Source organism: Ustilago hordei, assembly GCF_900519145.1.
Source record: "Ustilago hordei strain Uho2 genome assembly, contig: UHO2_contig_14, whole genome shotgun sequence".
NCBI classification, from domain to species: Eukaryota; Fungi; Basidiomycota; class Ustilaginomycetes; order Ustilaginales; family Ustilaginaceae; genus Ustilago; species Ustilago hordei.
In genome coordinates this window covers 601,722-625,125 of record NW_024545255.1, presented here as the reverse complement: position 1 = coordinate 625,125, position 23,404 = coordinate 601,722, and the positions used below count along the sequence as shown (strand labels likewise).

Genomic DNA, 23,404 nt, shown 5'->3' with positions numbered 1-23,404 from the left:
CCCTTTTGGTGCTGTCTGTCAGTCCTTTCACAGAAGGATGTCAAGCTTCGGCGGTTCCGACAAGGCTCTTGACCATCACATTGTCACAATTCGATGGCGTCTGTGACTGTATCGAGGGAATGACTGAAAGGATCGGGTCCATGTCCGATGACTGCGTGAGAAAGGACTTTGGCGAGGTGTCCGCCGGCAAGTTCTGTATCTCTCCACTGGGGGGTTTTTTTTTTTTTTTTTTTTTTTTTTTTTTTTTTTTTTTAAAACGGGTTTGAGAACGATTTGCTTCCCTCCAACTCCACGGTGAGCTGCTGCGTTAAAGTTTTTCAGACACTTTGCTCCACAGTCGGAAGAGCCGCTATCCTCTTCTCTCCCGCCATCAAAGAGGCGTCGCCATCGCCATCGCCATCACGGATCATCCCGAACACTTTGCCACCACTTCGGCCGATCGCTCCTCCTCCTCGTCGTCGTCACGGCGACCCGGCTATACCCGCACGATATCTACACGCTGACGATGCCTGTCGCAACTCTATAGTATTGTCTCAGCGTCATACTCCCCATTCAAGTAGATCCGATAGCCTGCGCTTCACCACCACGATGACGGCGACATCATCTTGTGCTCCACGCCGCGAGGTGCGAGTAGCCATCGTTGGCTCGGGTCTCACTGGCCTCGTCGCTACCTACCTCCTCTCCTCCTACAAGCCCGACTCGCCAGATGCACCACGTATCAGCGTCGAAATCTTTGAACGAGCCAGCACTGTTGGAATGGATAGTGCTAGCATCACCGTTGCTTTGCCACTTGCTCCTTCTGCATCCACCACCACCAACACCACCTCATCTCCCAGTCATACCACTACGACGCACGACGACGGCGGTTTGAGATCACGCTCACAAAAACGGCCCAAGCTAGAGGTGGACGCAACACCAACACCTGCATCATGCGAGGAAGCAGAAAGCAAGTCACCACAAAGCTTGCTCCGCATCGACGTTCCAATGCGAGCCTTCACCGGCGGCTACTACCCTCAACTCCTCGCTCTCTATCGTCATCTCGGTATCAAGACCAAAAAGACCAACTTTACCTACTCTTTCGCTACTCTTCCTCCTCCATCCACACCTACTGTCGCTGGTCCCCCCTCCGCCTCTCTCTCTGCCACTGAACAAGAGAAACTAGGATGGAAGGGAAGGATAGCCGAAAAGGCGGCGGTAACACCATCACCCAACATCATCTACAACGGGGCCAACGGACTAGGCGGCGTCAGCCTTCCCTCTTGGCTCCGCAACCCGAACCTGCCCTCCCCCATGACCATGACTGCAATCCTCACCCACCTGTCCAAGATGCGATGCTACTTTGCCTCTCTCCTGACTCTCATCTTTGGGTATTTGCAACTGCTTCTCATCGCGCTTTGGCATCATTCCCTCGGCCACACTTCCGACCCGACGCATCCTCTGCGTTCATACACACTATTGCAACTTGTTGCAGACCCTTTCCCACCACGGCCCACACCAAGGCGATTCTCACTCGGCCACACCTCGGAGAGGATTGTCGAATCAGTCCTTCGCAAGATTCTCCACCTCAACCCAACTTTTGCACAGCAGACGCTAACACCGTTGTTCAGCGCAGTAATGACCTGCACGCTTGGCTCTGTTTGGCAATGTCCTGCGACAGAAGTGTTGGATTATGTAGCCTTGACATTAGGAAAAGATCATTTTGTTGTCAAAGATGGAGTTGGCCAAGTTGTTGCTGCTCTTCTAACCCACCTTGGTCCTTTTCCGGATGGAATCGAGGGAGCGGGAGCTGTGTGGACCAATGCTACAGTGCGTGATGTGTATTATCGCGATGGCAAGGCTTATCTTAGCGTAGTTCACCATGGCTCGAGTGGTAGTGGAGCGGTGGAGATGTCTAGAGAAGCGTCAGGGTCATCTACATCAACCGATCGCACGTTGGTTCAAGAGGAGGTTGCAAGGCAACATGGACCCTACGATCATATTATCTTTGCAACACAGGCAAATCAGACAGCTCTTTTCTTGCGGCATTACAATGAGAGTCTTGTAGAGGAGAATGCGGAGAAACAGAGGCTTGGAGAGGTAGTGCGAGGGTTGGAATTGTGGAAATATGAAAAATCTACTGTCCTTAACCATTTAGATCCACATTTGTTGCCCAGCGACAAACATGATTGGAGGGATTTGAATCTTGTCACTCCTGTGCATGGTCAGGGGAAGGAAGGGGTTGGTGACAATTCTGTTATAATGTTGTCAGATGTTCCTTCTTGTAGCGATGGTATACTTGACTCGGCTTGGTTTTTTTGCAACTCAATCGAAGCTTGGCAGGATAAAAATATATATACAAGTGCAACACATATTCTCACCACCCCCTTGTCATCTCCTACCGGGCTGGTGGTAATGCAAACAACAAACGCACACCCATCTCTTTCTCCCTTACCATCGCTAACTCTCTCGCATTCGACGTTCGAGCGGGCTATCATCGATGTTGCTTCTAACCTTGGTAGACAGAAGCTCTTTTGCTTTTCGCGTACACAAGAGGGTGTCGAGACGGCAGGAGGTAGAAAAGTCATTCTCGGACCACTCCAGAGGCGCGAGAGGGGAAATGTGGGTCTTTGGGTTTGTGGAAGTTTCGCTGTAGGTATACCTTTGTTAGAGGGGTGTGTCGTTTCTGCGAGATTGGTTGCCGACGAGATTGCTCGGTTGGAAGAAATCACTTTGCCTGTTCATGCTAGATGGTGATCGCACAACTTGACCTGTTCTTTGTAATGCATGGCAGAAAGCGTCGAATCACTGGTCGGTGCTGTGTGAGCACTACTTTGCTCGCCTGAGCCTCTTCTGTCTTGTGCGCCGCTTATCTCACCTTGACCGGCACACATACGAAACAGGCTGAAAGAGGAAATTGTGCTTGAAAGAAAGCATAGGAACGAGCCTAAAACCAAGTTTTGTTACATACACCTTGTCATCTACATCTTGTCATCTACACCTAACACTCTGATCTAACCCCCTCCCGAGGCGATCGAGAGCAAAGTATGCGTGCTTTTTTTTTTTTGTTTTTTTTTGTTTTTTTTTGTTTTTTTTTGTTGTTGCTTACTTGGACCCAATAAACTCCCTAACATAGTCAGCAAAGCTAACCATACAAATTGTTTGCCAGATTCCCAGGAAAACTCTGGGTGTGACACCTCTATACAATCCCTTGATTCCATTCTGCTTGTAGATGTATGCAAAGGTGTTAGCGATGGTCAACTTTTCCGGTCTGTTGCTACCGGGGGCAGCCTTTGCCATACTCTGCATCTCTACTCGGATCACTTCGATGGGTTGGTTCCAGGTGGCTAGGGCACCGCCGATACTCGAACAAGCAATCCTCTCGGCTGGGTTGAGTTTGTCACTCTCTTTTTTGCCCGAGAGAGAACGAATAGGGGATTCGGCGAGACGAGCGAAACCCATCCTGGAACCCCAGTTGGTGCATTGACGGACAGCAACGGCATTAACACCTTTGTTGATACCCTTGATACCTTCGCGACGGTAGATGTCCATGAAGACATGCCAAGTGGAAGGAGGTTTGACACCGGAGACGGCTTGTTTGTGACGGGTGATTTCGGCTGTTTTCATGCATGTGCAGAAGCCCATTGTGGCATAGGCCTGTGCGATTCCTCCTGTCATTCCACCCAACAAGCCAGCTGAACCGGAGGAGAAGCCGGCGTTTTTAGCGACTTTTTCAACTTCAGCAGCGGTGAAGAGCAAGACGGCGCCTTTGGTGGAAGCTTCGATCCAAGCCCAGGGGATCAAACCCTGGTAGAAACCAAGGACTCCACCACGGGAAGAGACGGTCTTGAGAGCCTGCATCATGGTTTGTTGACGGTTAGATGCCATTTGAGTTTTGATCACTTCTAGGGGCTGACCGAGAGTCGTCACCTACGGCAGTAGAGAGGGATAGAGAGGGAGATATGGTTAGCATACATCGAGAAAAGGATAAGGGAGGGTGAGGGGAGGAGGCTTACTTCGGCAATGTTCATAATCGAACCAACGGCAATGTTGGACCATGAGAACCCTTTTTGTTGCGGAGCCATCTTTGGTGGTGGAAGAGGTACTTTTGGTAGGTGGTGGTGGTGGTCAATGATGATGGAGAAGAAGCAAGAAGCGGCGAGATTACTGCGCTGCGCTGCGTTGTGTATTATTTTTTTTTGGGGGAAGGAAACGCGTGTCTCTAGCCGCGTGTCGCTCCTTTTTTTGGCTTTTTTTTTGGCTTTTTTTTTTGGCTTTTTTTTTTGGCTTTTTTTTTGGCTATTTCCCCACTTGTTTTCAGAAGAGACACTTTCCAACCATCGCCCGATGTTCAACCCCCCGATGTTCAACTCCCCGATTTTTTTTGCTTAGGCTGATGCGTTTGGAAATTGAAAGCCAAGCTGTTAGACCTGCACTACGAACAATGGGTAGTCGATGGGACTCCCCTTTGATCACCTCGAGGACAAGCTTGGATTGGGCATCCATCATACTTCTCATACTTCCCTTTGATCCTCGGTTGGTTTTTTGTCATCGAAATCACACCATGCTGCTCACAGGGACAGACAATGGCAAGTATGCAATGCACCTTTTGCCGACCCCAAGCTGAATTCATTCGGCGTTGCAATCCTTTTTCAACAACATGTGGAAAAGGACGGCGGGCTCGAGCTCGAACTTGTCGCACTTCAGAACATCGCATCACTTGAATCACTCTACATTGGTGGAAACTAGACACAGAGCCGGAAGGATGTTGGTGGGGGTATGGGAATCCACATTCGGCAGCTTCGATAATAGCTATGCCGGCGGCGAGAAAATGAATGGCGGAAAACACAGAGCAAGAGGGAATAAGGAAGCCCCCCATTTTCCTCCCACGCCGATTGAAGTAGGTGGCGCAGTTTCATTCAGCCAACGATGCCGACAGAAGGGCAAGGGCAAGGGCAAGAGCAAGGGCAAGAGCAAGGGCGGAGAGAGAGGTCGAGTGGCAGTTCGAGCCGCGCAGGGTTGATAGGTTCATACTCAACTTCTCCTGCCTCTCGCCTTGGGGCCAAGGTGAGGGCAAGGGCCACCACCTCTTTCTGATGCACCAACCCTCTGGGAATCAAGTGAAAGGAGTGGGTTTAAAACGTTACACAGCCCGAAAGAAGAGATCTCCTTCTCCTTCTCCTCCTCCTCCTCCTGCCTCTTTCGATCTACGAGCTTGGCAACCGCCAAGAAAAGTCTTGTTATGCATTTCGACTCCGCTCCCTGTTCATGCACCATGTACATACACCTCGCTTTTGAGTGCGAGCAAAGGCGGGAGGAGGGGGGGATGGGGGAGGAGAAGGGGGGGGGGGAGGAGGAGAAAGGGGGGGGGGGGGGAAGAAAGGGCAGCTGTCAAACCAAATTCCGCATTAAAAAAACAATCATTTCCACCTGCGAGAGGAGAGGCGAGCTTGAATGATTAAGGCGGTGATAGGTCCCCTCTTTCTTTTCATTGTTCTTGTGTTTTATGAAGGCTAGACGATGGATTGCGTTTCATTTGGCCCTTTCCCAGACTGCTCCCTTGGTAGAGACTTCATTTGGTGCTCTGGAGGGGGTTGCCACAAAAACGGTTGTGCGGTTACAGGTGCGCGCTCTGTGTATATGAAAGCCACTCGCACGCGCGCCAGGTTCGAATTCATTCCCCCCCCCCCCCTCGACTTGTCCTCCTCTCTGTGCCACGATCCGATCGATAGACTACCAACGTCGGCACTACTTGGACCTATATAAAGCGGAAAGCGCTTGGAGCTCGAGAGTCGCCTCTAGGTATTTGCCGTTTTGGCGATCAGATCGTTTTTTGGCGCGCAACAACCACTTCAATCGGTTTGGCTGGATGCACACTACGCTTGGATCGCTTTACGTCGTCGCATTTTTTCCCCCCCCCAGCCCCTTTCTCTCTCGGCTCTCCATCTGCCGCTCTAGCAGCACTCATCTCTTGGTCATTTGGTTGCCCTTACAATCGAGCTTGCAGGCCAGTTACAAACTCACGGAAATCCGAGCTGCAATAATCATCGTCCATCATCAAGCACCTACGCTCGGATCTCGAATTCTTCGGCGGCAAATCTCATCGGTCGAGGGGAGGCAAGAGTTCATTTCCCCTTCTCAGCCCTTTTCCTTTTTTTTGCTGCTATTGCTGCTATTGCTGCTATTGCTGGTGCTGCTGGTGCTGCTGTGTGGCAAGGGAAAACACTGGTGCTTTGCTTGAGTTTGGTTGCAGACTTTAGTAAAAAGCCACTGCCGTTCGAGCGAGAATAAAAAGGTACTCTTCAATAGAGATCCCTTTCCTTTCATCCTTTCGTACTTGTTTCCCTCGCACTCGAACACAGGCAAAAGACATGATGATGGCAAGCAACCAACAAGATCGTCTTGCATCAATGAGACATGTTTCTTGCTCTCCTCCCAGCCCACCTTCTAATCAACTCGCTCCTCGGCCTCGCCCTCACCCAGCTCAAGATTACTCGCACCAACATGAACCAGGTTGTTCGCTCTACCACACTCCACACAACTCTCAAGAAGGACAACATGCTTCGAGATCAGACCATCACCTCTCCGAACCAGACCTCTCCTTGAGCGATGAAGACATGCTTCTTTGCTCCGATGATGATGACGAGGACGGAGACAATTGGTCGCGCGGTGGATCCGAGGGTAAACATAGACAGGGTAGTACCTGTAGTGCAGGTACTGGTGGCAGAAGTAGGAGATTGTTAAGTGTCCAACAGTCAAAAGTGCTCTATAAGATACTTGAAAAGGTTAGTACCCCTTCTCCTCCGTAATTACCACCCGACTGAAGCTGGGTTTGGTGGCGTTCATTTCCCTCCGACTCGAGTTGAGTGGGGGCAAATGTCCCTCCATATAGCGCCACCAATTCCAAGGGTCACCGGTGTCCAAACCCACACTAACCCCCTCACCCTCTCATCTCCCCGCGATGGGTTACACAGACTCACTTCCCGTCAACCCAGTTACGCGAGCAAGTGGCAACGCAACTCAACGTTTCGCCGCGTAAAGTGCAAGTCTGGTTTCAAAACCGTCGCCAGGTCGGCAAGAAACGAATGATGGAAGCCGTGCAAAGCACGCTGCCCCCGCACCGCCCCTACTCGCACTCTCCGCACCCTGCTTCGAACGCTCCTTCAATCACGCTAGAAATGCTGCGAGAGCGTCTCAAAGCAACCGGCAAAGGTCGTTTCAACCCGGCCCTCGAAGACGAACGGACTCGGGCGTGGAGGAGACATACGATCAGGTTGGCCTTGAATCCTGGTGCCGTCGAGGCTGAAGAGAATCTTTTTGCTTTAGAGCGCCATGTCCGCGAGGCGCCGAGGAATAGAGCCATCCATGGTGTCGCAAGGGGAGTTAGGCAAGGCTTGCGCATCAACGTCCCTCCTCCCACTCTGGGCGTAGGCGTCGGAGCAGGTAAAACGCCCCTATATACCGGTCCTGGTAGTGCCTCACACCTGGAAACACTATCTAGGGCGGGAGGCGCCGCGTTGATGACGCCTGCTCTGCCCGGCAATAGTATTGTTCCTCCCCCAGTATCGAGTCAGAAAGAGTATTTTTCGTTGTATAACTCCAGGCGTTATCCTTCACTCGCTCCACCACAAAGTGCTTCGACGGCAATGTTTAGAGGTAGAAGTCAAACCCTCGCCTCACCTCTACCCCTTCCTCTCCCGCCCGACCACAGCGGAGAGGGCGGGATGAGAGAGGTAAGGGGAAACTTGACCGTAGAATGGCATTTAAAACAACAACAGCTTCACTCGCGACCACCTCAGCTCTATCGCTCCCACCCTGGGCCGATCCGTGGTATTCACTCACACCACCCAACACCAACCCCTGCTAGTGCTGCTGCTGGTGCTGGCTTACGCTACCGATCGAGCACAGATACTTTATCCCATTTACCACCCCTCCCATCAACCCCAAGACCTCCTCGCGACGGAAACGCAGCGGGTGTCAGGTACAGTCCTTATTCTCGCACACCTGAACTCCCTCCGCCTCCTCCTCCTCCTCCTCCTCCTCCTCATCCCTCCAACCCCAACCGCGTCACAGGCGCGAGCCTTCATCCACTCCCACCCTCCTTCTCACTCGGCGGTAGGGGTCGAAGTGTAAGCTCTCCACACCAATTTCCCGATCCTTTCCTCCCGACATCCGCGACGATAAGGGGAAATGCTGCCCACCATTCCCACTCGTCCTCAGCAGCAACCACTGCCACAACCGCAAGCCTAAGATGGGCAGGCAGTGCACGCCTAGATACACCATCTACTGCCAGTCCAAGTCGCTCTCCACCCACCAGTCTCGTCCTAGCCAAGCACTCAGTCGAGCATACAGATCACGACACACCAAGCGACACTCAAAAACTTCACATCCACACCGACACACAGTGCAAAACATCGAGGGCCAATGTGATGGATGTCGGATCGCTCACCACTTGCAATCTGGCCAACGTCGGTGCTAGCCGCAGTCGTAGTCCCCGAAAAAGGGATAGGCAGGGTGAGAGCAAAGGGAGGATTTCTGCTTTTAGCGCTTAACATACTTGTTCTTGTTCAACAACCGACGTCGTTTCTGTCTTTTCTCCTCTCTTGTATGCTACGGGCTTGGTTTGTTCGCAACTCTTTCGTCCGTTTTGTGTGTCGATAGACACTGTTTGGTCTGATGTTCTCCCTTTCTCTCCAAGCGACTTTGCCAGTGCAGAGTGAGCTGCAATGGTCGACCAACAAACCAACTTGTTTCGAACGAGTTACCTTGTGTGACATTTTTTTTTTTTTTTTTTTTTTTTTTTTTTTTGCTGCGACTATGTACATACATTACCATCCCTCGCTCCTTCTCTATCCGCGCTCGCTTGCGACTGCTGAGCTGTGGATGGTCAAAACATTTCCTCTTCATCCACCGCGCCTTGGGCATCCTCGTCGTAAATGTCGGCGTCGGTGCCCTCGGGCACTTCAAAGCCATCCTCGGTACTGTAAAGGATGGCTTGGATCTGTTTCAAACTCTCCTGTTCCTCCGTACCGACGTGTTCTCCTGCCGGATCATCCTCCTGACTTGGTACTGGGAACTGTTCTGCTAGGATAGCGAGTCGTTCCTGGACTAGGATTTCGATGTCCCGTAGTTTTGCAAAGTAGAAGTCTCGTTCTTTCTCCAGAGAATCGACCGAGACTTTCATTTCGTCCATTTGAAGCGTTAGGGCTTGGATTGTTTCGTTTGGTACCGGTGCGCCGCTTCTTGCTCCTGGTGCTTTTCTCCCAGCTGCTGCTGCAGTTGGCGCAGTTCTCGCGGCGGTCCTTCCTGCTGCGGTCGCTGCTGTCGGAGGTGCTCTAGGCACTGGACGAGATTGAGCAGTCCTAGCAGCACCAACACTCACCGCCCCCACAAGCGGAGGAGGCACAGCAAGAACGCCAGCCCTCCTAGCTTCAGCTTCATAGACATCCCCCGAGAACTGGGAATCCCAAAACTTCTTCAACCACTGGCAGAATTCCAAATTATCCTGCATCTTGCACCGTATCAATCTATCCACAGGTATCGGCTTGTCTATTCGATTCCGTTTAAAAGCCTCCTGCAGCACCTTGAAGTTGTTGATGTACTCGTAGTCGTGTTTCGCGTCGAATTTGATCTTTCCCAACGGCACGTTGAGATAGATGGAATCGATGATTTGCGCATATGCAGCCCCGGAGCCAAGCTGTTCAACCTTGGTGTAGGAGAGCGAGAGAAGTTCGTTGACCCATTGGATCAGTTCGGTTCGCGATTCACCCATGGTGAAATTGGCGCTGTGGATTTCAGTGAGGATAGGAAATGATGAGCGAGTGATGGAAGCAAGCAAGCAAGCAAGCAAGCAAGTAAGCAAAGTGGCCCGAGCGAGAATTGCGCGCGTGCGTGTGTGTGTGTGTGTGTGTGTTGGTGTTGATCTCCAAAATTCCTTCTTCGGCCGACACGTGACCTCAGCCTGGCGCGGCGAAAGCAAAACTCCCAGACGCGTCTCTTTTGTTTTTGGCCTCGAAATATGACAGCCCAATAGCCGATACCCGATACCAGATAGCCAATACCCGATACCCGATACCCGATACCCGATTTCCATCCGGCCAAGAAGGCGCTGTCGAGTATCGCCATCCATTGCCAACATGCTCTCTCTCCCCTACCGCCACCGTCGCAACGGTCTACATACAACACATTCACACCAGAAGTAAGGAACAATGGTGAACAACCAACGCACCCACAGAACTAAAGTTCAAGACCAGGTGTGATCTCTTACTGGTAACCTTTCCGTTGCTGTGCACAAATGAAATGAAGTCCTTCTGCATCCTTCTCTCTGCGCGCACTTGCAAGAGTGGCAGCCAAAACAGCAAGCTTACCCGACCGTAGAGATTACTGACCACCATCACCACTTCAACCTTGCCCAAGATGGCCACATCAACAATTATTTTGGCCTTGGTCAGCATCGGTTCGAGTCTACTCGTTTTGATAGGTTCGACGACCAGCACGCTCAGTAAAGTGGGCAAGGCACCACGTTTCAAGCTGCGTTTGCTGAGTTTAGACCTTTGGCAGAGAGTGCAGTTTTGCATCTGCCTGTTGGATTCGGTGCTGCTTTTGGCGGTCACACCGCTCTTTGGGTATTACTTTTATCATCACCAGGATGGTAAGACGGTTTGGGATGTCGCTTTCAGCAGGCCAGCATCGGTGTTTGCTACGACGGCAGTGACCGTGGTGCGTCCAGTGTTGATTACTGCTTTGGTTGGGTGCAACCATCTTGGCAACGCCAACAAGAGATGCTGCAATCTCCTACTGCCGCTTGCCGCAGTGGTAGTCGTGGCGGCCGTTTCTACAGCAATGGCAGTCAGCTGCTCTTTCCACTCCTCCGTCCGCTTTTCCTGTGCACCGATGCCTCGGATCAAGATTGCTATCGCTACGATCCAGGCGCTTTTCGCAATCCTAGCCACAACACTGCTCTTCGCTACCACATCCTTAGCCAGGTCTAAACAAGCGCGAATGCTTCTCCAGCAGCAACAACAACAACATCGACCATTCACCATAGCAAGTCGAGCACCGAGTCTCTCCCTGCTTATCCACACTCAGCCGGACCCATGGACGCGTCATATCCACCTCGATCTACCCCACCACCATGTTCACCCGCAACGCGATTTCGCCAAGACGGATTTCGCCCCACCGATCCACAAGGCTGCAAAGCAAGGGTCACATGACCCCATCGACTACCGCCCGAAAATGGTGTCCAGTCTGTTGAATCAAGTAGGTACCGCTTCGGATAGAATGACAGATGCCACTACGACATCTTTGGGTTATGGATCGGCGGTGGCGAGCTCAGCAAACCCGTATCATGTTGGCTCGACTTTTTCGTTGGCTAGTCGAGATGCGCTTACCGGGTTTGCTTCTTCCAGCCTCGACTTGTTGGAGAGTAGAATTGCACCGGTACCCAAGTATCAGACTTGCACCAGCAAGCCATCTTTACAGCCTATTGATGGTAATCCTTTGTCGAGCACGTCATCCCGGCCTCCGACTTCTGCTAAGGTCCAGAAGGCCAGTCGGGCTTCGTCCAGAAGAGCGCAAACATCGACCTCACATCTAAGAACGCAGGACAGGCAAGCAGCCACAGGTCTTACAGCGTCTCGAGGCCTCGATTCGAGAGCAGTGATGTTCCGACTGATTGCAACCGTCAGCTCGCTGTGGTGCCCTGTAGCGCTTTTAGCTTGCTCACTCCTGATCAGTGACTCTTCCGTACAAGCGCACATGCTTCTGGCCTCTTTTTGCTCTCCTGCAGCCATCATACTCGTTCAAGAATTAGCAACGCACCTGTTTGCCATCGACACCACCAATACGAAGGCCGAGTTACAACACTCTGGCCCTCATCGAGCACACAGAACAAGCAACGAGATGGATGCCTGTTCGCAACGAGCATCTGTCGCATCCTCGGCGGTCGTGGTATACGAAAACCACGAGTCGGTTCGAAATCGTCGACCGCACCTTCGCTCTTACTCCTGTCCGTTGGAATCCGAGAGGAATGGGTACAGCAACCCTTTTCTCGACTCGGAGGCCGTGGGGAAACCGAGAGATTCGAAACAGCGTCAAAGCTTGTCCTCGGCAAAAAGCGTGCCCTACCTGAGTCAACATTGGACAGCAGGCAGAGTTAAAGGCGATCGAGTCGTTGCACCTCGTAGCAGCTTCATGCGTGGACTCAACTTGATGATGAATCCCAGGCCGAAGCTCCAAGTGCTACCGGCACATAGTCAAGCTTCTTTGCAGAAATATCGGGATTGTGGTGACAGCGCAAGTGCAAAGCGAGCTTCCTTGCTACCGGCGTCTGTGACTTCAGCCATTGTGGAGGGTTTGCTTGATGTGCCACGGAGTCAGGAGCTTGTAACTACTGATAGTGAAAGGACTTGTATTACTCAGGGTTTATCTCAGGATAGAACGTATGCTGCATCGCCAGTCATGCCCTGGGACCCGGCAGGAGAGGAGGATGAATCTGGTTCAGCACGCCAAGCCCAATCAATGGATGAAAGGGGCCAACGATCGACAGACGTCATCCTCAACATGGATGATACGCCGGGTAGCCCTCGACGAGTGGATACCTACAACGCCAGTGTCGAAGACAGTCTACGATCTCCAACGAAGCGACATGCTCTACCCACTCGATCGATCGGTACACCAGAACAGAAGGCTGCTGCGACGACAAGCTTCTCGCACAACGATGGATCACAAATTTCGGGCAGCAGCGCTTCCAGGCTGTTTTCAGAGATCATGGACATGGTGCGAGGAAACCTAAGTGGTCAGGCTAGGATGTCGCATCAGCCCAGAGAAATCTTGCGCGGCAACAGTCTGAAGCGTACGCCGCCAAAAGGTTATGCCGAGATCGATGGAGGGACGACGCTCGAACAAGTGAGTATTTACAACTCTGCCCAAGGCGAGAATGGAACTGTCATCATTCATTCTGGCGAGACGAGCTGCTACTTTGAGACGGCTGCTTCGCAGGATGCCACATTTATGTCTCGAGATAAGAGTTGCGCAGACGCTACTTTCGAAGAAAACAGGGAAGCATCCCGCAGCGAGATCATGCAGCATGGATCTGGATTGACGCGCAAGGGATCGGCTTCGAGCACATTGTCCTTCTCCAGCATCTCGAGTCGAATCCGATCGATCGGCAGGTCATCCTTAGCCGGCGCTAGCGGCAGTCCATCTTCAACTCCCGGCAGGATTGGTCAACAGAACGAGGTGAAGAAGATGCGAAGCAGAACATTTGCTTCCGCTTTCGGCATTGAGCTTGGATTGCTGAACCGCAATGGGTCGAAAAGTCGGAAGGACACGGCAGGCTACAATGTGGAGAGTTCACCAAGCACCAGTTCGGGTACATGTCCTTCATCACTTATGGACCTCAGCTTCTCGCCATCGCCTGCTTCTGTGCGACAACGTGGGTCTCCAGGAGAGATTTTAGCAAGCGATCGCCTGGAACGCCGTGTGAGGATGCATAGGAGAAATCAGTCGCGAGCCGACTCGATTATGGACATGCTGGATGATGAGCATGGGGATACGATCGAGGAAATGCTAGACCCGGCTGAGGTAGACACCAGTCAGGTGACCGAAGCAGCTGAGCCGGGAGCGTGTAGAGCCGGTGACTTTGTTGCACAGCTGCAATTCGCAGAGACAGCACAAGAGAATCCTGGTCCAAGCGGTACCGGCTTTGACGAGCTTCGAGAAGTGGATTTGGCGGACATGACGATGAACGACGTGTGGGAGCGTTGCTTCCCGCCTCAAGGAGCCACAGAAGATGCTGGTATGGACCACCTTGGGCAAGGCGTTGACGGTGAAGACACTAATGGGCAAGAAGACAATGACGAGATGATGGGACTAGAGATGACACGACTTGCCAGAGCACCGTTGCTGGACACTGTAGCCGAAGAGTGGGAAGGTGAGAGCGACGTTGACGGCCGGACGGATGGCGATGATCAACACTTGATTGCTGGCAGGTGGAATACCTGGGAGGGAGGTGACAGCATATCAGGACAAGCAGCTTGCGAGGCTCGTGGTGTCGATGTCGAGGTAGAAGGCAAAGCAAGTCGAGAGTCGCTGCTGCTGGAACGAGAAGGAAAGCAACGTCAAGTGACAGAGCTACTGGCGGAGCACGAGGCCATGTTCCCGCACAAGACCCTGTCCGAAATTGTCGAGGTGACCGAGATGCCAACAGGATGGCGAGCATCAGGGTATCGCACGAGCAGCGGAGCAAGTGGTAGCAAGCTGTCAAGGGAGCGATTGTCGTCGACGGCGGACTCGAGTGCAATTCGTCTTGGACTGCCTTTGTCGATGCGGTGCCAGGAGGAAGCATCGAGCCGAGAGGATGCAGCACAGATGACGGACTGGACTTGTGGGACGGCAACTGATGAAGCAGTTAACGCAGTGCAAGACGGATCGAGGGATGGTGACGATGGTGAGGACTCGGGAAGCTTTAGGACTCGACAACTGGCATTCGTCACACCTCGAAGTCGCATGAGGTGTCGAATGGCGGCTACTCGAAAGTTCTTTCAGGACGAGACGCCTTGCACTTCGGGAGCTGCGAGAAGCGAAGCAACTATCGAGCCATCGCCACGCTCGACGAGTGTCCGCCTTGGACAGTTGGGTATGAATCAAGGCATCTGGGCACGATCTCCGGTCAAGCTCGACCTCTCTTCGATGGGAACAGACGTAACTCGGGATAACAGCGAGAGTCAGATGATGGATCGAGATGGCAGCTTCCAGATCGTCGAGAGCTCCGCGATGGATGGGGATGACAGCCGAAGCTCGAGGCTGAGAAGGAGCTTGACGCTCACCAAGGCCAAGTTGGGCACCGAACCGAAACGAGTCTTGATGAGGAAGCTGGTGTGGCTCGATCACCACGATTCTCCCAAGCGTGACCAGCGTAATCGACTATCAAGCGCTTCCACTCTTCTCCAAAGGCGAGCAACTAGTTGCAGTCCCGCTCGTGCGGCCGTCGGGCTCAACCAAGCTTCAAGCCCAGTGCACGAAAAGCGGCTGCCGCACAAACCTATCAAGAAGCGTCGCAAGAGCCGGATCAAGGGCGTAGCCGTCATGATAGCGCGACATGAATTTACAGTCGTTGACGAGGATGACTCTTTGATTCAGCGATTCAACTCAGGCCATCAGCAGCCACCCACCCTTCCCGCCTGCTCATCTTCAAACACTGTCAAAGCCTAGTCGCTGTTCCAGAAACTTATCATCGTAGAACGATCCGAGCCATGACAAACGAAGCAAATCGAACTGTGATGATGCTGCGACAGACGAGAAGAAAAGAAACGCAATGGGGAAACTATGTCGGATGTCACATACTTTCACTGTCTCCCTCGCCAACTGAGCAACAAGGTGGTCCGACGTTGATCATTCCTAGTCATCGTCGAGTCCGGGTTAAGAGCTGCTTGGGAACCGGTATCGAAATATCACCCTCCTGTACGTGGTTGCAACGGTGTCGACATGCTTGAGTTTTGAGTGCATTTCTGGGTCCTTTGCCACTTGAACACAACCTGTATTGTCAGCAAACACGATAGGCATATGGTCATCAAATCCGAGGCTACGGAGAAGACATCTATGGAATAGTGCCTCTCTGGTGGCTGCTGATCCAGCAACATATTCAGCCTTGACTGCCAAGCTAGCTATGCATTTCTGAATGTGTGAATTCCAAATAACAATGCTACCAGAGATCTTGACAACTGAGCCTGAGGTACTCTTCTGATCTTGTGTTGGGCTTGGATGCCCAGTTTGCATCAGTATAGGCTTCAATGATGTTTCCATCAGCATGTTGACCACTGATTCACAGGATTTTGTTCTGTGTTTGATTTAGAAACTTGATCATGTGTAGTGCTGCTTGCATTGCCTCCTTGGTTGGCTTGGACATGTGTCATACAAGTGTGTTGACTGCATAGCAGATGTTGGGCCAAATAGTGTTTGACACCCAAAGCAGTTTTCCCACCAGCATTGGGTATTTCCATTGGAGGTCCTCTTGGACTTTGGTGTCTGCAGATGCTTTGGTAGGTGTTGCAGTCATTGGAGTCCAAGTCTTTTTGTTGGGCTGTATCCACTTGTCAACAACCTCCTTGATGTATGCTTTCTGGTCTAGATAAATTGTCTGATTCTCTTGATCACATGTGATTTTGACATTCAGGAACTCCTTTACTGAACCATTATCTTCAATCTTCCATTTCTTGACAATCACTTGTTTGATTGCATCAACCTGTGACCTTTGTGGGGCTGCAATGAGCATGTCATTGACATATACAATTATGACTACCTGATTGTCACCTGTGCCTTTGAGGTAGACACATGGCACTTGTCAGGGGTCTCGCGCCTGAAACCCAGGTCGGTCTGTCGAGATACTTGGTGACTATCAAACTGTGCGACAGCTATTGTCTCGGTATCGGTCTCGATGAGCTAGTTGCTTGGCGACTATCAAGTTGTGCAATGGGTGGCATTCGGGTATATACTATCATAGGTTTCGGCTGACCTCTGTGGACACTCCATTCAGGGGTAGCTCGGCATGATCAATATCAATATGTAGGTTGTGATGACACCAAGGTCTGGTGTGAGTGTTGATGATGATGAGGTTGATGGTGTTGGTGATAAGGTTGGTGAATGTCAATGATAATGAGGTTGATGGTGTTGGTGATGAGGTTGGTGGCATCAACATGAGTGTCCAGTGTGTTGACTGATGCTTGAGGTGATCCCTGGACCACAGTGGACTACTGCCTTTGGTTCTATCTTGATCCGGACCACTAACCTGCTATGGGGTGCCTTCAGATGTCAGGTAGTGGTGATACAACACACACACACTATGATGAGGAGCAACCTTGATAGATTGCTGCTATGCTGACTGAAACTAATATATACTTATGCTGAAGTGATAACTAGTTATGATGGTTGTGTGTAGAGTGGATGAGGATCCACTCGACCTTTGATGATGAGAAAGCATGGTTATATACCTCTTCACAGCATCGCCAGCGACACTGCTCCTGCTCTCTCTCCAGAGAGTACCTTCTTCATTGAGTACTGTTCAGGAGGCCTCTCCTGCTTGCTTGGCACCCCTATGCCTCTTGAGCTGTGTTGACTCCTTCGACACTGCTCCTCCTCCTTGCTATCCTGCTTGCTTGGCACCCTTGTGCCTCCTGAGTAGTGTCAACTCCTTCGACACTGCTCCTCCTCCTCTGGACCTGGTGTCAACTCCTTCGACACTGCTCCTCCTCCTCAGGACCTGGTGTCGACTCCTTTGACTCTTGTCTCTCGAGCCCCTGAGTGGTAACCATCTGCATGCTCCTTGAGCTTGGTCCTCTTTGTGGCTGTGCCTGGCCCTCCTCGCATATGGGCTTGGTCCTCCTTTGCATGTGGGTCCATAGGAGTCCATGGTCTCCATGGAGGCTGCACTATGACCATGCTCTCTAATGGTATTGACTAGATCTTCAATACTTGTGCTCCTTCCATATGAACCAGTGACCCTCCTGCTTCTTGAGCATTCAGGCCCATGACAGCACTGCTTGTATGGGGAAGAATACTAGATACCTGCAATGTGATTCCAGTTCTTTATACCATTCCTGTATGAATTGTTTGAGGCTATAGAGACTTTTGACCAACTTGTAGACCTTTCTGAGCAGTACATTTGCACCTTCTGGAGGTTTGAGATAGATGTTGTGCTCCAGTTTTGCATTTAAGTATGTCTGCTTCATGTCAAATGAGTTCAGCTCCCAGTCAAACTTAGCAGTGATTACAAGTACTGCTTGGATGGCATTGTGAGGAACTACTGGTGCAAACTTCACCATGTAGTCCAATCCTTCCTTTTGTGAGAATCTACATGTGCAAAAACAAGCCTTGAACTTGTAAGGGATCCTGTTGGCATCTGTTTTAATGTTGAGAACCAGTTTTGAGTCTATGAGATGCACCTTTGTTGGCATATCAACAACCCTCCAAATGTGCATGCTTTTGGGACCTTCTATTTTGGTGCAAATAGCTTTGCACCAATGGATTTGGTCAGGTCCATTAAGAGCTTCTTTGACAGTTGGCTTGAGGTTGCTGATAGTGATTGTATTCACACTTGCACTGAGTCTCAGGAGTGCAGAGAGCTTTATGAGCTTGCCTCAATGGCAAAGCTTTTCTTGGAAACTGTATAGTTCCCCAGGTTGGGGTAACTGTTCCTTATAAATCTGTAGCAACTTGGTGATTGTCATTGGATGTAACCATGGGTACATTTGTTGAATTGTTGTAATCCTCTTGTCATGGTTGTTGGCTCTGTTTAACATGAAAGCAAATCGGCGTTTGTCATCGTTTAGGTCATCGGAGGCTTCATTGGGATATATTGTTGGTACTGTGCTGTCAGCTTTGTAGTCAGGTTTTGACTGGGATTGTTTTGGTCGTCGTTGTCAGGTTCAGGGAGTAAATGGTCCCCCTCAAATCTCATATCCTGTCTTTCAAACAGTTGATAGATATCATTGAGTGGTTGCTGTAGCTCTTTGTCATGGATGTCCTCCTCTGTGTAACCTAGGTGTTCAATGTCTGTTGGATTGTCATAGTACATTGTATCCATATATTGAATCAGGCTTGAATCCATGTGGTCATTCCAAGATCAATTCTCTCTTGTGGTGTTTGACCAGAAGATTGGTGGATTGTAATTTGGTGAGATGAACTTCCAACCCTTGTGTCCTTTGTCACATCCAACAAAGATAGCAGGGATGGTGACATTGTCCAACTTTTTCCTCTTTGCCTTGGGCACATGCACCCAGGCAAGGCATCCAAAAGTTCAGAGTAATTTAAATGGCTTCTGGGGGTCCTTGCCATAGAATATGTTGTATGGAATGCAATGTTCAATGTTTGGCATGACATTCTTCATGAAGTCTGCTGCTTCCACTGCAAATGGCCAGAGTGTCTGAGGCAAGTTGTGAGTTTGCATCATGACCATCATCATGTTCTTGATGGTTCTGATGGTTTGCTCAGCCTTTCCATTTTGTTCACTATTGTATGCCAATGTCTTTTGCCAGCAGAATCATGCATTGTTCTGCCATGCAGTGGCAGCCACAGAAATCCATTCCATTTCATTATCTGATCTGAGTGTCTTGAGCTTGCAACCTGTTTGAACTTCAGCATAGTTAATCCACTCCTTTAATATCTGGAGTGTGTCAGCAGTCTCGCACCTAAAACCTGGATTCAGTGGTTCTGGTTAATATCGGTGAGATCAACTGAGTAAGCTCCTTTCAAACTGTTTCAGTGAAAAGAATCAGAAGGCTGTCTTCTGATTGGGTTTTGACTAACCACCATGAACACTCTGTTCAGAGGCTATGTGGCATGTTTGTTAAGATGGGATTGTCTTGCTAAAGCTATACATAGGTAGTATTGGGCATCGACTACTGTTGCAGCACAAGTGTTTGTAATGCTGACAGTCGCTCAATGATAGTCAAAAAGTATCTGGACCGCAATAGAGTTATCGCCTACAGATGGAGAGAGTCGGACCGCAGTGGAGACACTGCCTTTGGTTGATGTAACTGTACCATAGTGGATAAAACCACCTACAGTAGATGACTGGACTGCAGTGAAGAACACTGCCTACAGCTGACATCCAATGGTGATACAACACATGCACTTGGAATGTCTTTGGAATGCACTGCAATTGCAATGATATGGAACAAAGTAAAGAGTAAGTTAAGTGGTAAGTAGAGTGGATGAGGATCCACTCATATGCTATGGTGAAATGAGTGTATATATGTGCTTGCACAGTGTCACCTGTGACACCGCTCCTGCTCCTCCTGAGGAGTGTATTGACCTCCTTGACACTGCTCCTCTCCTCCTTGAATGGTGTGCCGATTCCTTTGGCACTGCTCCTCCTCCTCTTGAGCAACATGTCAGTATCCTTGACACTGTTCCCCTTCGTCATAGCCAGTGTGGTCATCTTCCAACCCCTACCCCTATCTTGTGAATCCTCCTGACCTCGTGGTCTCCTTGTTATCCTGCTCCTGACCATGTGGTTGCGCCTATTGTCATCCCCCCACTCCATGTGGTCACTCCTATGATCTGGTTCCCGCTCCATGTGGTCTCTTCTACGACATGTGTGGAATCAATTCATTCTGCATGATGCACCCAATGTTTATCCAGGATCTCCTGCGCAGGGTCTTCTATGCAGGCCCTGTGACAGACAGCTGCCTCGTCTGTGAACAGCACACACTTCCAATCAGTGGAGCCGGTTAGCCTTGGCCCAGTTGAAACATTTCTGCCAGTTTTTGGATGTCAGAAACAGCTTTCAAAGTGGGATACAGTGGTTAATACTGGCCCAGTATGCTGCTTTCTGGAGTTGTGTTGTTGGAATGCCACCAAGCAATGCTGACAGCTGTTGCCATGTTAGGAATGGGTTTTTGAGTACCTCACACTGAAGGTAACAGTCCAAGGTAGCTGTCCAGGTGTGCAGACAGCCATATCATGCTTTTGTTTTGAAGACACTGCACTCCTTGAAGTTCTAGATGGTCTTGTGTACAGCTGTCTTGGACACACTGCTTAGCTCCATGATTTGTTGTACTGGCAGCCCAGTATGATGCAATGCAACAATTGAAGCATGCTGACTTGGAGAGAGCTAATTGCCACATACCATGTTGGTATTTGAGGTGTTCTTGCTTAGTATGATGGTGGTGCTATTGCTCAATGATAATGACAACCCAAATGAGGGGTATCTGGCTAAATTAGAAAATTACCTGATTGTCCTCAAACTTACACACAGGGACTGTACAAGGATGATGAGGCTGAACCATAATGGGGAAACTAGGTTGGATGTCTGATTGCTGGTATGCTGATACCTATTGTGACAGTTGGTTGGGGCCTAGGTAGTGCATATGTGGATAAGTGAAGTTGGCAAAGTATGTGAGATCGAAGTAGAGCTCACATACTTTTGCTATTTTGACGGGCACGAGTGTAAGATCGGCACAGCGTAACATGAAACCCTTGAGAAACCTCGGCATGGGAACACTCTGGACTGGCGGGCTTACTCATCCCTTTTGGCTCAGCACCACCACCACCACCATCCCTATCGACCCTCTTTCCAGCATCGAAACACGGTGCAAAAGAGAGAGGGGTTTCCCCCATCTATACGCCATGCCTGCTTCAAAATCACGGCCGGTAAAGGCTGCTGCTGCAGGTGGACGAGGCATAGAGGAGCGCACCAACACCACTCGCTTTACTGCTATGGCCAAGGCGCCACTCGAATCGCTCCTCATGCCAGCAGCCAAAGCATATTTGCTAGGCTACATCATGGACATCCTCCCCGCCATCCTCAAAGCTCTCGTCAAATACATCACTACCGAGCTCAAACGCATTCGAACTTCCGAGAAGCGGCTCATCGAGCAGCGCAAAATCGCAAAAGGATTGGGTCAGCCTCAAGACAAACCTGGCATTCTCGATGGTCTCAAGCCTATCCTTCCCAGCGTTTATCGTCTGCCTACACTGTTGGAGGCTATCGCAAAGGCGTTGGTCGTAGCGCTTGGTGCCAATGGGATGGCGATTAGCTGCTTCCTGGCAATCGCAGCTTGGAGGATCTCAGAGACTTTTGTTTGGTGGCCTATTGCAAAATACTACACTCTCAAGCTAGCCAAGGCTGCTACTTGGTCCGAGAAGCAAAGCCTCGATGCTCTTCGACAAGCGCGTATCGCATCCACTTTTGTCGCTTCTTCGCTCAGCTCAGCACTTGCACTGATGATGTTGCAGCATCAGAGTCAGGCTGCGATCTCAGCTAAGAAAGCAACTGCAGATGACAAGATGCTCACCATCGATACTACGCCAAGTTGGATCCCGAGAAGTCTTGGTCCTTCCAATCTAGGGTTCTTGGGTAGCAGGAATGCGAATAGTACTTGGACACCTCGCTTTGCTAGTCTTGCCCCCGCTGGTCATTTCTTGTCGAGGCTGACGAGTCTTACTGTTCCCGGTACACCAGCTCCTCCTCCCCCTGGTGTGCCCGTCGTTAGCTCTCTCATCTCAACCAGCCCGGATCCAAGAGCACCAGCTTCACCCACAAATACATTCCAACCTCTTCCTCAAACTTGCCAATCAGATGCAGCTGTCCCACCTGCAAGCCCCTCTTGCCTTGCACCCACCATCCCGGAAAAGCCTGAAACAGCAGCACTCGGCCGCCCATCCCCAACCATCGACCTAACCCTCTTCGCCCTAGTTCGTGGGATGGACACTCTCGTTCGTGCCCTAGCCGCTCCCGCTCCCGCTTCGGCAGGAAAGGCGAAACTTCGAAGCTCGACGGTCTTCCCTTCCTCCTCCCACTCAGCCAGCTCTCGCGGTGGTAAGATGCTCAACCGACTCGCCCTCGGGGTGGCAAACGAAGCGGAAGGACTGATCTTTGTCATCTGTTGTGCTCAAATCATGTGGGCTTGGTTCTATCACCCGGAACGACTCCCCCCCTCTTACGTTAGATGGATTACAAACCTCGCGACAATGGACGAACGTCTCCTCCTCGCACTCCGCTGCATCCGAACTTCAAAACCTTTAAGATGGAAGTATCAGTCGAAAGGAATGACTCCTGAAGGAGTCCACCTTCTGGGATCACTAGCTGAAGAATTAGGTTATCCTTACGAATGGGGCGATCCAACCCGCCTCCCCAACACTTCAGCCGAAGCACTGGCGATGTTTGCAGAAGCCGCCAAGAAGGCAGCAGATGGGCAAGTAGAAAAGGGAGCCAATCCAGGATTCGTACTCAACGGAGCAGCCGGGCCGAGAGGAAGGGGTGAGATGGCTGGAATGCCATGCGAACTTGTCCATTGCGGTACCGGTGGAGCGTCGTGTTATAAAAATGCACTCTATCGCTGGATTAGAGGCTGGCGTATGTCTATGGCTATATATTTCCCCGTCCATCTTCTCCCCCGTTTGCTCTTCAATCCAAAGGGCTTCTTCTCTTCTCCCATCGCCAACTTGCTCAAAGTGCTTAGCGGTGCAGCACGGTCGGCTGCATTCCTGGCGACTTACATTGTTGCAAATTGGTTCCCCATTTGTCTAGCTCGTTCGGCACTTCTTCCGCGACTGTTGCCTAATGTTGCGTTTAACTTTTGGGATGCTGGCTTGGGTCCGATGTTGGGTAGTATAGCCTGTGGCTTTAGTATATTTATTGAAGAAAAGAGGAAACGTGCAGAGATGGCATTGTATGTTGCACCAAGGGCCTTGTTTGCCATGGTCGAAAGTGCTAAGCCGGGGTGGTTGAGTCAAGGGGAAAGATCGGCTTTGTGGGCAGAGAGATTGACTTTTGGTGCAGCAGTGGGCATTGTGGTTGCAGCAGGGAGATATAGACCTGATTTGTTGAGAGGCATAACTGCTGCTATGGGTTGGGTTGTTAGACCTCCTGGAATGCTTAGTTCGGGAAGAAATTATGCCAGATCTCAAAAGTAGCAACTACAGTCCC

The 23,404-nt window shown here is 50.8% G+C and overlaps 9 protein-coding genes across 9 annotated transcripts; 5 read left to right on the top strand and 4 right to left on the bottom strand.

Annotated features, from left to right (window-relative positions):
- Positions 1-588: 588 nt before the first annotated feature.
- UHO2_05672 (uncharacterized protein) lies at positions 589-2,733 on the top strand (the record flags this gene model as incomplete). The annotated part of the gene is made up of 1 exon (XM_041554843.1): positions 589-2,733. One exon carries the CDS (start codon positions 589-591, stop codon positions 2,731-2,733), a length of 2,145 nt encoding a protein of 714 aa, XP_041410777.1.
- A 348-nt stretch (positions 2,734-3,081) lies between these two features.
- UHO2_05671 (putative YHM2 - Protein of the mitochondrial carrier family (MCF)) lies at positions 3,082-4,061 on the bottom strand (the record flags this gene model as incomplete). Its single annotated transcript, XM_041554842.1, has 2 exons — positions 3,082-3,906; positions 3,993-4,061. 2 exons carry the CDS (start codon positions 4,059-4,061, stop codon positions 3,082-3,084), a joined length of 894 nt encoding a protein of 297 aa, XP_041410776.1.
- A 575-nt stretch (positions 4,062-4,636) lies between these two features.
- On the top strand, positions 4,637-4,999 carry UHO2_05670 (uncharacterized protein; the record flags this gene model as incomplete). The annotated part of the gene is made up of 1 exon (XM_041554841.1): positions 4,637-4,999. The coding sequence occupies one exon, from the start codon at positions 4,637-4,639 to the stop codon at positions 4,997-4,999; it is 363 nt and encodes a 120-aa protein (XP_041410775.1).
- A 1,594-nt stretch (positions 5,000-6,593) lies between these two features.
- UHO2_05669 (uncharacterized protein) lies at positions 6,594-8,528 on the top strand (the record flags this gene model as incomplete). The annotated part of the gene is made up of 2 exons (XM_041554840.1): positions 6,594-6,761; positions 6,951-8,528. The coding sequence occupies 2 exons, from the start codon at positions 6,594-6,596 to the stop codon at positions 8,526-8,528; spliced, it is 1,746 nt and encodes a 581-aa protein (XP_041410774.1).
- Positions 8,529-8,863: 335 nt separating this feature from the next.
- UHO2_05668 (putative EB1-like protein) lies at positions 8,864-9,748 on the bottom strand (the record flags this gene model as incomplete). The annotated part of the gene is made up of 1 exon (XM_041554839.1): positions 8,864-9,748. One exon carries the CDS (start codon positions 9,746-9,748, stop codon positions 8,864-8,866), a length of 885 nt encoding a protein of 294 aa, XP_041410773.1.
- A 644-nt stretch (positions 9,749-10,392) lies between these two features.
- On the top strand, positions 10,393-15,189 carry UHO2_05667 (uncharacterized protein; the record flags this gene model as incomplete). Its single annotated transcript, XM_041554838.1, has 1 exon — positions 10,393-15,189. The coding sequence occupies one exon, from the start codon at positions 10,393-10,395 to the stop codon at positions 15,187-15,189; it is 4,797 nt and encodes a 1,598-aa protein (XP_041410772.1).
- A 697-nt stretch (positions 15,190-15,886) lies between these two features.
- On the bottom strand, positions 15,887-16,249 carry UHO2_05666 (uncharacterized protein; the record flags this gene model as incomplete). Its single annotated transcript, XM_041554837.1, has 1 exon — positions 15,887-16,249. One exon carries the CDS (start codon positions 16,247-16,249, stop codon positions 15,887-15,889), a length of 363 nt encoding a protein of 120 aa, XP_041410771.1.
- Positions 16,250-18,298: 2,049 nt separating this feature from the next.
- UHO2_05665 (uncharacterized protein) lies at positions 18,299-18,580 on the bottom strand (the record flags this gene model as incomplete). Its single annotated transcript, XM_041554836.1, has 1 exon — positions 18,299-18,580. The coding sequence occupies one exon, from the start codon at positions 18,578-18,580 to the stop codon at positions 18,299-18,301; it is 282 nt and encodes a 93-aa protein (XP_041410770.1).
- A 2,522-nt stretch (positions 18,581-21,102) lies between these two features.
- UHO2_05664 (uncharacterized protein) lies at positions 21,103-23,391 on the top strand (the record flags this gene model as incomplete). The annotated part of the gene is made up of 1 exon (XM_041554835.1): positions 21,103-23,391. One exon carries the CDS (start codon positions 21,103-21,105, stop codon positions 23,389-23,391), a length of 2,289 nt encoding a protein of 762 aa, XP_041410769.1.
- Between the last annotated feature and the right edge of the window lie 13 nt (positions 23,392-23,404).